At 37.8% G+C, this 11,209-nt stretch overlaps 1 protein-coding gene across 1 annotated transcript; it reads left to right on the plus strand.

Annotated features, from left to right (window-relative positions):
- The first annotated feature begins 9,069 nt into the window (after positions 1 to 9,069).
- On the plus strand, positions 9,070 to 10,839 carry LOC130506448 (uncharacterized). The gene is made up of 3 exons (XM_057001096.1): positions 9,070 to 10,272; positions 10,473 to 10,649; positions 10,741 to 10,839. The coding sequence occupies exons 1-3, from the start codon at positions 9,070 to 9,072 to the stop codon at positions 10,837 to 10,839; spliced, it is 1,479 nt and encodes a 492-aa protein (XP_056857076.1).
- The last annotated feature ends 370 nt before the right edge of the window (positions 10,840 to 11,209 follow it).

Genomic DNA, 11,209 nt, shown 5'->3' on the forward strand with positions numbered 1-11,209 from the left:
TCGCCTCTTCTGTCTTTTCTTATTGGTAACCTTGCAAAAAAAAAAATCAGAGGAAACGTGTCAAATCGTGTTCTAACAGAAGAAAAGAAAGAACAACCAAAATTTGGAACTTAATTTTTTTTTTTTGTTTTGGGCAAATAAGAAATCAAATGGAAAATTAACTTCTTTTTTTTTAAATATCTTAATCAAAAGAAGAACGAAATATATAAACTGAGACAAGCAAATAAAATATTTTTTTTTTTGAGTTTTATGAATGATAAACTGAATCAAGCAGAAACTATAACATGAACAACACTTTTTATGATTTTCAAATGAAAACAAATGCAAAACAAAATTAAAAGAGATAAAGGTTGGATGAACACAACCTGGGGATAGGAGCTTTAAGCTCTGATACCAAAAATGATACAAGCCTAGGCTGACAAAGGCTTACAAAACTCTTGGTGGCCAGAATCTCTTCAGCTGCGGATGGATAGATAGGGGAATGATAGTGATTGACTCTCTCAATCAGTGATGAACCAGACTTGCTTGAATCTCACAAACAATCCTAATCCAGATATCTATAGAACCAAATGAATCTCTCAATTGAATCTAAAGACAAGAATAACTCAAAGACACATTTCTTTGAAAAGAAAACAATACTTTCTGATTAATACTTAGATAAAACGTGCCTTACAAATGAGGATACTATTGAGCTTATATAATGCTCAGAAGTAAAAGAAACAAAACAGAAAAACTTGCAACAATAAAAAAACTAGCCGTTAGGCCTGATTGAGAGGATCTCTCCTTGTATCTTGTGAGTTTGGGTAGAAAGAAATGCATCCTTGGGATCTTCTTTGATGTCTGGATACTCTCTGATTCGTGCCTGAGCAGAAGGGGAAGGAGCCGTTGGTCTTCAATGTCTCCAATTATGAATGCATCCAAATATGGTAAGTGTGATTGCAAGAGAATCCTCCTGATCCTCTGGCTGCTGGTGCATCCTATGAACTTGTCTGACTCTTCTGGATCATTGGATGAGTTTCCTGAAGGTATAGATTGGTCTCCTGGTCGCCACTGTCTGGTTTGAAACTGATTGAACCGGTTAGCTTCCAATCTAAGCAAGTGCAGAACTGGTTTGGCCGGTTTTGATGGATGGATCATAACTTCATAATGCCAAGGCCATTTCTCCTGATATTGGGCTTCCTGGAAAGCTGAGAGATCCATCTTGACTCCTATGATTGGCTTTGGTTCTGGACGCTCCTTTATTGGTCTTGAAACTTCTTCTAGAGGCCGGTACTTCTGGCTGGATGGGCTGGGAAACCTCTGACTTGTAAAATTCATAACTTCCTGATCCGTAAAGCTCTTCTTGAAATTCCAATTGGGTTGGACTCCCTCTTGAGTGTAGAGTCCAGTAAAATTGTCCTCGTGATAAAAAGCCTCCTGGTTTGAAAGATATGGCATTTTGAATGCACCTATGTCACTACTGGCTCCAATGTAGTTTGTATGGCTGATCTCATGAAGTGATGGTACAGGTACTGACTTGAGGTCCTCATCATTCTATCCAGATGATTCTAGATTTGCCTGTTCGGACATATGGCAATATCTTCATAATTCTTATCAAACCAGGATGAACCACGATCTAAGAAGCTTTATTTGGAACCACTAATCAGTGGAGAATAACCAGGAAGTTGAATAAATCTCATAAGTGTTGTGAGCAAGAATATCCACCTTCTATCCAGATGATTCTAGATTTGCCTGTCGGACACATATGCGATTATCTTCATGATTCTTATCAACCAGGATGAACCACCGATCTAAGAAGCTTTATTTGGAACCACTAAATCAGTGGAGAATAACCAGGGAAGTTGAATAAATCTCATAAGTGTTGTGAGCAAGAAGATATCCCACCTTATATCCAGATGATTCTAGATTTGCCTGTTCGGACATATGCCATTATCTTCATGATTCTTATCAAACCAGGATGAACCACGATCTAAGAAGCTTTATTTGGAACCACTAATCAGTGGAATAACCAGGAAGTTGAATAAATCTTATAGGAGTTGTGAGTAAGAAGATATCCAACCTTCTATCCAGATTCCAGAAGATTTCTAGCCTTGTCGGACATTATGGCAATATCTTCATGATTCTTATCAAACCAGGATGAACCACGATCTAAGAAGCTTTATTTGGAACCACTAATCAGTGGAGAATAACCAGGAAGTTGAATAAATCTCATAGGAGTTGTGAGTAAGAAGATATCCCACTTTTATATCCAGATGATTCCAGATTAGCCTGTTCGGACATATGGCAATATCTTCATGATTCTTATCAAACCAGGATGAACCACGATCTAAGAAGCTTTATTTGGAACCACTAATCAGTGGAGAAACCAGGAAGTTGAATAAGTCTCATAGGAGTGCGATTAAGAAGATATCCCACTTTCTATCCAGATGATTCCAGATTACCCTGTTCGGACAATGGCAATATCTTCATGATTCTTATCAAACCAGGATGAACCACGATCTAAGAAGCTTTATTTGGAACCACTAATCAGTGGAGAATAACCAGGAAGTTGAAAATCTCATAGGAGTTGTGAGTAAGAAGATATCCCACTTTCTATCCAGATGATTCCAGATTAGCCTGTTCGGGACATATGGCAATATCTTCATGATTCTTATCAAAACCAGGATGAACCACGATCTAAGAAGCTTTATTTGGAACCACTAATCAGTGGAGAATAACCAGGAAGTTGAACAAATCTCATAAGTTTGTGAGCAAGAAGATATCCCAACCTTCTATCCAGATGATTCTAGATTTGCCTGTTCGGACATATGGCAATATCTTCATAATTCTTATCAAACCAGGATGAACCACGATCTAAGAAGCTTTATTTGGAACCACTAATCAGTGGAGAATAACCAGGAAGTTGAATAAATCTCATAAGTGTTGTGAGCAAGAAGATATCCCACCTTCTATCCAGATGATTCTAGATTTGCCTGTTCGGACATATGCCATTATCTTCATGATTCTTATCAAACCAGGATGAACTACGATCTAAGAAGCTTTATTTGGAACCACTAATCAGTGGAGAATAAACCAGGAAGTTGAATAAATCTCATAAGTGTGTGAGCAAGAAGATATCCCACCTTATATCCAGATGATCTAGATTTGCCTGTTCGGACATATGCCATTATCTTCATGATTCTTATCAAACCAGGATGAACCACGATCTAAGAAGCTTTATTTAGAACCACTAATCAGGAGAATAACCAGGAAGTTGAATAAATCTTATAGGAGTTGTGAGTAGAAGATATCCAACCTTCTATCCAGATGATTCCAGATTTGCCTGTTCGGACATATGGCAATATCTTCATGATCTTATCAAACCAGGATGAACCACGATCTAGAGAAGCTTTATTTGGAACCACTAATCAGTGGAGAATAACCAGGAAGTTGAATAAATCTCATAGGAGTTGTGAGTAAGAAGATATCCCACTTTCTATCCAGAATGATTCCAGATTAGCCTGTTCGGACATATGGCAATATCTTCATGATTCTTATCAAACCAGGATGAACCACGATCTAAGAAGCTTTATTGGAACCACTAATCTGTGGAAAATAATCAGGAAGTTGAATAAATCTCATAGGAGTTGTGAGTAAGAAGATATCCCACTTTCTGTCCAGATGATTCCGATTAGCCTGTTCGGACATATGGCAATATCTTCATGATTCTTCAAACCAGAATGAACCACGATCTAAGAAGCTTTATTTGGAACCCACTAATCAGTGGAGAATAACCAGGAGTTAAAAAAATCTCATAAGTGTTGTGAGCAAGAAGATATCCACCTTCTATCAGATGATTCTAGATTAGCCTGTTCGGACATAATGCCATTATCTTCATTATTCTTATCAAACCAGGATGAACCACGATCTAAGAAGCTTTATTTGGAACCACTAATCAGTGGAGATAACCAGGAAGTTGAATAAATCTCATAGTAGTTTGTAGTAAGAAGATATCCCACTTTCTATCGAGATGATTCCAGATTAGCCTTTTCAAACATATGACAATATCTTCATGATTCTTATCAAAACCAGAATGAACCACGATCTAAGAAGCTTTATTTGGAACCACTAATCAGTGGAGAATAACCAGGAAGTTGAATAAATCTCATAAGTGTTGTGAGCAAGAAGATATCCCACCTTCTATCCAGATGATTCCAGATTAGCCTGTTCGGACATATGCCATTATCTTTATATTCTTATCAAACCAGGATGAACCACGATCTAAGAAGCTTTATTTGGAACCACTAATCTGTGGAGAATAACCAAGAAGTTGAATAAATCTCATAGTAGTTGTTAGTAAGAAGATATCCCACTTTCTATCCAGATGATTCAAGATTTGCCTGTTCGGAAATATGGCAATATCTTCATGATTCTTATCAAACCAGGATGAACCACGATCTAAGAAGCTTTATTTGGAACCACTAATCAGTGGAGAATAACCAGGAAGTTGAATAAATCTCATAAGTGTTGTGAGCAAGAAGATATCCCACCTTCTATACAGATGATCCAGATTAGCCTGTTCGGGACATATGCCATTATCTTTATGATTCTTATCAAACCAGGATGAACCACGATCTAAGAAGCTTTTATTTGGAACCACTAATCAGTGGAGAATAACCAGGAAGTTGAATAAATCTCATAGTAGTTGTTAGTAAGAAGATATCCCACTTTCTATCCAGATGATTCAAGATTTGCCTGTTCCGACATGATGGCAATATCTTCATGATTCTTATCAAATCAGGATGAACCACGATCTAAGAAGCTTTATTTGGAACACTAATCAGGGAGAATAACCAGGATTTGAATAAATCTCATAGGAGTTGTGATTAAGAAGATATCCCACTTTCATCCAGATGATTCCAGATTAGCTTTTTCGGACATATGGCAATATCTTCATGATTCTTATCAAACCAGGATGAACCAATATATAAAGAAGCTTGATTGGGAACCACTAATCAGTGAAGAATAACCAGGAAGTTAAATAAATCCTCATAGGAGTTGTGAGTAAGAAGATATACCACTTTCTATCCAGATGATTCCAGATTAGCCTGTTCGGACATATGGCAATATCTTCATGATTCTTATCAAACAGCAGGATGAACCACTATCTAAGAAGCTTTATTTGGAACCACCAATCAGTGGAGAATAACCAGGAAGTTAAATAAATCTCATAAGTGTTGTGAGCAAGAAGATATCCCACTTTCTATCGAGATGATTCCAGATTAGCCTTTTCAAACATATGACAATATCTTCATGATTCTTATCAAACCAGGATGAACCACGATCTAAGAAGCTTTATTTGGAACCAATAATCAGTGGAGAATAACCAGGAAGTTGAATAAATCTCATAGGAGTTGTGAGTAAGAAGATATCCCACTTTCTATCCAGATGATTCCAGATTAGCCTGTTCGGACATATGGCAATATCTTCATGATTCTTATCAAACCAGGATGAACCACGATCTAAGAAGCTTTATTTGGAACCACTAATCTGTGGAGAATAATCAGGAAGTTGAATAAATCTCATAGGAGTTGTGAGTAAGAAGATATCCCACTTTCTATCTAGATGATTCCAGATCAGCCTGTTCGGACATATGGCAATATCTTCATGATTCTTATCAAACCAGGATGAACCACGATCTAAGAAGCTTTATTTGGAACCAATAATCAGTGGAGAATAACCAGGAAGTTGAATAAATCTCATAAGTGTTGTGAGCAAGAAGATATCCCACCTTATCCAGATGATTCCAGATTAGCCTGTTCGGACATATGTCATTATCTTCATGATTCTTATCAAACCAGGATGAACCACGATCTAAGAAGCTTTATTTGGAACCAATAATCAGTGGAGAATAACCAGGAAGTTGAATAAATCACATAGGAGTTGTGAGTAAGAAGATATCCCACTTTCTATCCAGATGATTCCAGATTGGCTTGTTCGGACATATGGCAATATCTTCATGATTCTTATCAAACCAGGATGAACCACGATCTAAGAAGCTTTAATTTGGAACCACTAATCAGTGGAGAATAACCAGGAAGTTGAATAAATCTCATAGGAGTGTGAGTAAGAAGATATCCCACTTTCTATCCAGATGATTCCAGATTGGGCTGTTCTGACATATGGCAATATCTTCATTATTCTTATCAAACCAAGATGAACCACGATCTAAGAAGCTTTATTTGGAACACTAATCAGTGGAGAATAACCAGGAAGTTGAATAAACCTCATAGGAGTTTTGAGTAAGAAGATATCCCACCTTCTATCCAGATGATTCCAGATTAGCCTGTTCGGACATATGCCATTATCTTCATGATTCTTATCAAACCAGGATGAACCACGATCTAAGAAGCTTTATTTGGAACCACTAATCAGTGGAGAATAACCAGGAAGTTGAATAAATCTCATAAGTGTTGTGAGCAAAGAAGACCCACCTTCTATCCAGATGATTTCCAGATTAGCCTTTTCGGACATATGCCATTATCCTTCATGATTCTTATCAAACCAGAATGAACCACAATCTAAGAAGCTTTATTTTGGAACCACTAATCAGTGGAGAATAACCAGGAAGTTGAATAAGTCCATAGGAGTTGTGATTAAGAAGATATCCCACTTTTCTATTCAGATGATTCCAGATTAGCCTGCTCGGACATATGGCAATATCTTCATGATTCTTATCAAACCTGGATGAACGCACGATCTAAGAAGCTTTATTTGGAACCACTAATCAGTGGAGAATAACCAGGAAGTTGAATAAATCTCATAGGAGTTGTGAGTTAGAAGATATCCCACTTTCTATTCCAGATGATTCCAAATAAGCCTTTTTCGGAACATATGGCAATATCTTCATGATCTTATCAAACCAGGATGAACCACGATCTAAGAAGCTTTATTTGGAACCACTAATCAGTGGAGAATAACCAGGAAGTTGAATAAATCTCATAAGTGTTGTGAGCAAGAAGATATCCCACCTTCTATCCAGATGATTCTAGATTTGCCTGTTCGGACATATGGCAATATCTTCATAATTCTTATCAAACCAGGATGAACCACTGATGTGGTCATCAAATCAGTAGCTGAACCAGAAGTTCAGAAAGCCCTTCCAGATGAAGAAGAAGTCCGTCCTAAACAGGAAACCTTTCCAGAAGACGACGAAGTCCTTCCTAAACAGGAAGCCTTTCCAAAAGAAGAAGAAGTCTTTCCAAACCGGACCAACCAGGATATGTGTTCAGTGAAGACATTGTATCTCATCAAACCGGAGGAATTTAGACACGAGACCAATTTTCAGGCGTTCTACACTCAACAAGGAGACAAGCACAATTGGAAGCATCCCAAAAGCTACTCATACCAGGAAGATATGAATTTTACAAACCGGAGGTTCCCCAGCCCATCCACCTGCGAGTATCCGAGTTTAGAAGATGTTTCAAGCCCAACGACGAAGTGTTCTGACCCAAACCAAATCATGAACTTCAAGAAGAATCTCTTAGCTTTCCAGAAAGCCAAGAATGAAGAGAAAAGTCCACAGAAATCTGAAGTTATGGTCCAATCTCCAAAACCGGTCAAACCAGTTCTGCACCTGCCTTATTTGGAGTCTCACCGGTTCAATCTTTGCCAAACCAAGACTTGGCGACCAGGAGAGATTATTTACCATCCAGAAGCTTCTTCAACATTCATTCCATGCTCCAGCACCCAGTGGATCAGGCGGATATACTCTTCCTTTTACTTGCCATCTTTGGAGCCATCTTTGGAATCCTTTGCCATCAATTCCCAACAGCTACTTTTGAGCCAAGACTACAAAGATTTCGACCAAGTAATCTACATTAAAGATGTTCCCAAGAAGCTTACCTATTCCCTCAAACCGTCCAGATACAAAACCAGAATCAAATCCCTTGAAGAAAGCTATTGGAACCAAGATATTCTCCAACGGCTAGTTTATCGGTTTCTTTTGTCAAATTTTGTTTCCTTTCTTTTCATATGACCGTTTGGTCTTGTCTAAGGTCGTGCACTATATAAGCAGACCCATTCGTGCATTGTAAAAATCACCTTTCAATCTATAAGTTTATTCAATAAGAAATTCAGTTTCTTCTTCAAAGAGTGTCTTTGAGTTTGTTCTTGTCATTAGTTTCATTTGAGTGATTCATCTGTTGCTATTGATTCGTGGTTCTTAGGCTGTTGAGAGATTCAGCATCCCCTGGACTTCACTGATTGAGAGAGTCGATCAAACCCAAGGATTGAGAGAGTCGATCAAAACTTCACCACCATCTCTACCAACATCCCACCTTCCGCAAGCTAGGCTTGGAATCTGCTGATCATCAAGTGATCTAAAGTTGGAGTGATTCCAGTCTTACATCATCTGGTATCAGAGCTTCAAAAGCTCCTATCTATCAGGTTGCATCTATCCTATCTCTTTTATTTGCAATCATTTTAGTTTCATTTGTTTTTGCATTCATAAATCAAAAAAAAAAAGGAAATCATAAAAATTGTCTTGCTATTATTTCTGTTCTTGTTATTTGATTTCCAGAAAATTGAAAACCATAAAAAGTTTATTTGTGTTCTAGTTGCTTTTTGATTCAGTTTATTATTCATAAAACCCATAAAAAAAATTGTTATTTGCTTGAATTTTTCTTGATTTCTGCCATTGTTGCTGATTTGTGTTCTTGCTGTTCTTGAGAAAGAGTTAAGTGGTTTTGATCCACGAAATTCTTTTGAAAAATTAGCCTAGTTGTTTGCATTCATTCCCCCAGCTCCCATTGCCATATTTAATTTTTTTTCATTTAGTTTATTTCCTAGTTTCCTTTTTCGGTTTGCTTGCATATAAAAAAAAAATATTGTTCTTTGTTTCTATAAATTTGAAAACCAAAATAAAAAGTTAAATTTCTTGTTTTATTTTATATATTTCGTGCTGCATTGTTATAGTATTGAAAAAAAAAAAGTTAATTAAAAAGTGAATTTTCCATATTTTTATTTCCTTATTGTTTGCAACACACTTAATCGTTTTCTCTCTTTTCAAGGAGAAAACCAGAGGCAACCATGGAGGAAGAAGATGGAGAAAGTGATCTTAACACCTCAGAGATTGATTGGGGTGAAGAAGAAAACCACTCTTGGAGTGGAGGTGGAGAATCTGACTACAACTCATGGGAAGGAGAAACTGATTCTGAAATCAGTATGGAGGAAGAAGAGTTTGCTGAGGAGACTGGCTCAGAAAAGGAACCAGAACCACCAGACCTTTACCAGCATGAGATTAACTCCATTGATTGGTCTAGAGAAGAAGCTGACCAGAGAGATAACCATGAGGGCGAGTTGTATCAAGAGGAAACTGGATCGGAGATCAGCCTAGAAGGACACAACCAGCATGAAGAGGAGATTCATGGAGTAGAAACAGAAGATTGTCTCAATGAAGAGGCTGAAGCAGAAGAGGTTTATCAAGAAGATGGCTTTGATTATGACTCAGAACATGAGGAGTCTTACATTGAAGAGAGGCCATGGTGTGAGACACCATATTCTGATCAAGAGGATGATCACCAAGGTGAAACTGATGCTCAAGTCAGTTTAGACTACTCTGAAGTAAGATATGGAGATGAGCCGGAAAGTCATCAAGATTATTCCAAAGAGAATGAAGTCTTAAGTGAGGCTGGAAGAGATGATGATGATGAGTATGAGCCAAGATACATCACGTTTTCAGGATATAACCAAGGGGCAGAAGACTACTTCAGATGGGAGAAAGATATGGAGGATTGGTTCCAAGCCAACAACATTCCAGAGAAGGAAAAGACAATGTATGCTGAAGAAACTCTAACCAAGAATGCTTATAGGCATTGGGCACAAGATACTTCTCTAAGGCTTGAGTTTGGTTTACCAGAATATTCTTGGGAAGAGATGAAGAGATTTATACATAAGGAACTTGTTGAAGATGCTGAGATCAACCAAGAATCTGAAGACGAGAATTATGCTGAGCCAGATAGATTGATTATGGCAGTCAGATCAACCTCAAGGGTTAAACCTAAGGAACCTAAGGCTGTGAATAAAAAGATTTACAAGCAAGAGAAGATTTCACACCAGGGTTCACTGCAAGCTCTAAAGGTACAAGGTAAATGTCCAGGAGCGAAGAAATTTTTACAAGTACCCAAGAAGAAAACGAGCAAAGACAGATCATTAGAGAGCAACCCACTGAAGTTGCAGCTAAAACTCCAATCTGTGAAGCCTCACAAGGACGACCAGCAACAGCCAAACCAAGTAAGTCTTCTAACTCAAAACATTTAAAAGATCAGACATGTTATAGATGTCATAAAAGAGGACACTTTGCTGTAAATTGCCCATCTAGAAAATTATTAGGAACTACATCACTTGACTTAAAAACAGAGCCAACAAAAAGTGATAGTCTTGTTCCTTTAGAACTTTCAAATTCTGGATTTATGCACTTGTCTTTGCCAAAGAGTTTTGATCCAGGTATAAGGCAAGAAGATGAACAGCCAAACAATGCTGAGAGGTTGAAAGAAAGCCATGGAAAGCACCTGACTTGTCCACAAAACGTTGAAGAAGTTTCAAGAACCATCCAAAGCACACATGCTGCCAAAGAGCAAATCATTCTTCAACTGTCTGAAACTATTTGGGTAAATCTGAATTTAAATTCTCTTATTTATAAATTTTCAAACCCAGATATAATGCACTTGTTTCCTTGCAAAAGTGTTGGATTTATTTCAGGAACAGAAGCAAGTGATCACATGGATGAACAACACAAGGAGATTACAAGGTGTTTACATGACAAAAGAAAACAAGAAGTTGTCACCAGCAACATCTTGATTCTAAAAGGTCCAGAAAATAAAACAACACGAACCAGAGTGCCAGAACACAAGATAGGAGTAGTCTTGTCGTTCCTACTCAAAGGAGAGCCACCAGATGTGCCATCAAAGATCAAACCGATCAAATACCAAGGTAAGGCCCTAGAATCTCAAAGGAGGATGAAACCTGACTTGCTCTATCTTGATGCAACAGGTTATACAGTTTCGAGGTCGAAACTTTTTCAAGGGGGAGGGTATGATGAGCTCATCAAACCAGTAGATGAACCGGAGTTCAAGAAGCCCTTCCAGATGAAGAAGAAGTCCGTCCTAAACAGGAAACCTTTCCAGAAGACGACGAAGTCCTTCCTAAACAGGAAGCCTTTCCAAAAGAA

This window comes from Raphanus sativus, unplaced genomic scaffold, assembly GCF_000801105.2.
Source record: "Raphanus sativus cultivar WK10039 unplaced genomic scaffold, ASM80110v3 Scaffold3250, whole genome shotgun sequence".
In the NCBI taxonomy this organism is placed as follows: Eukaryota; Viridiplantae; Streptophyta; class Magnoliopsida; order Brassicales; family Brassicaceae; genus Raphanus; species Raphanus sativus.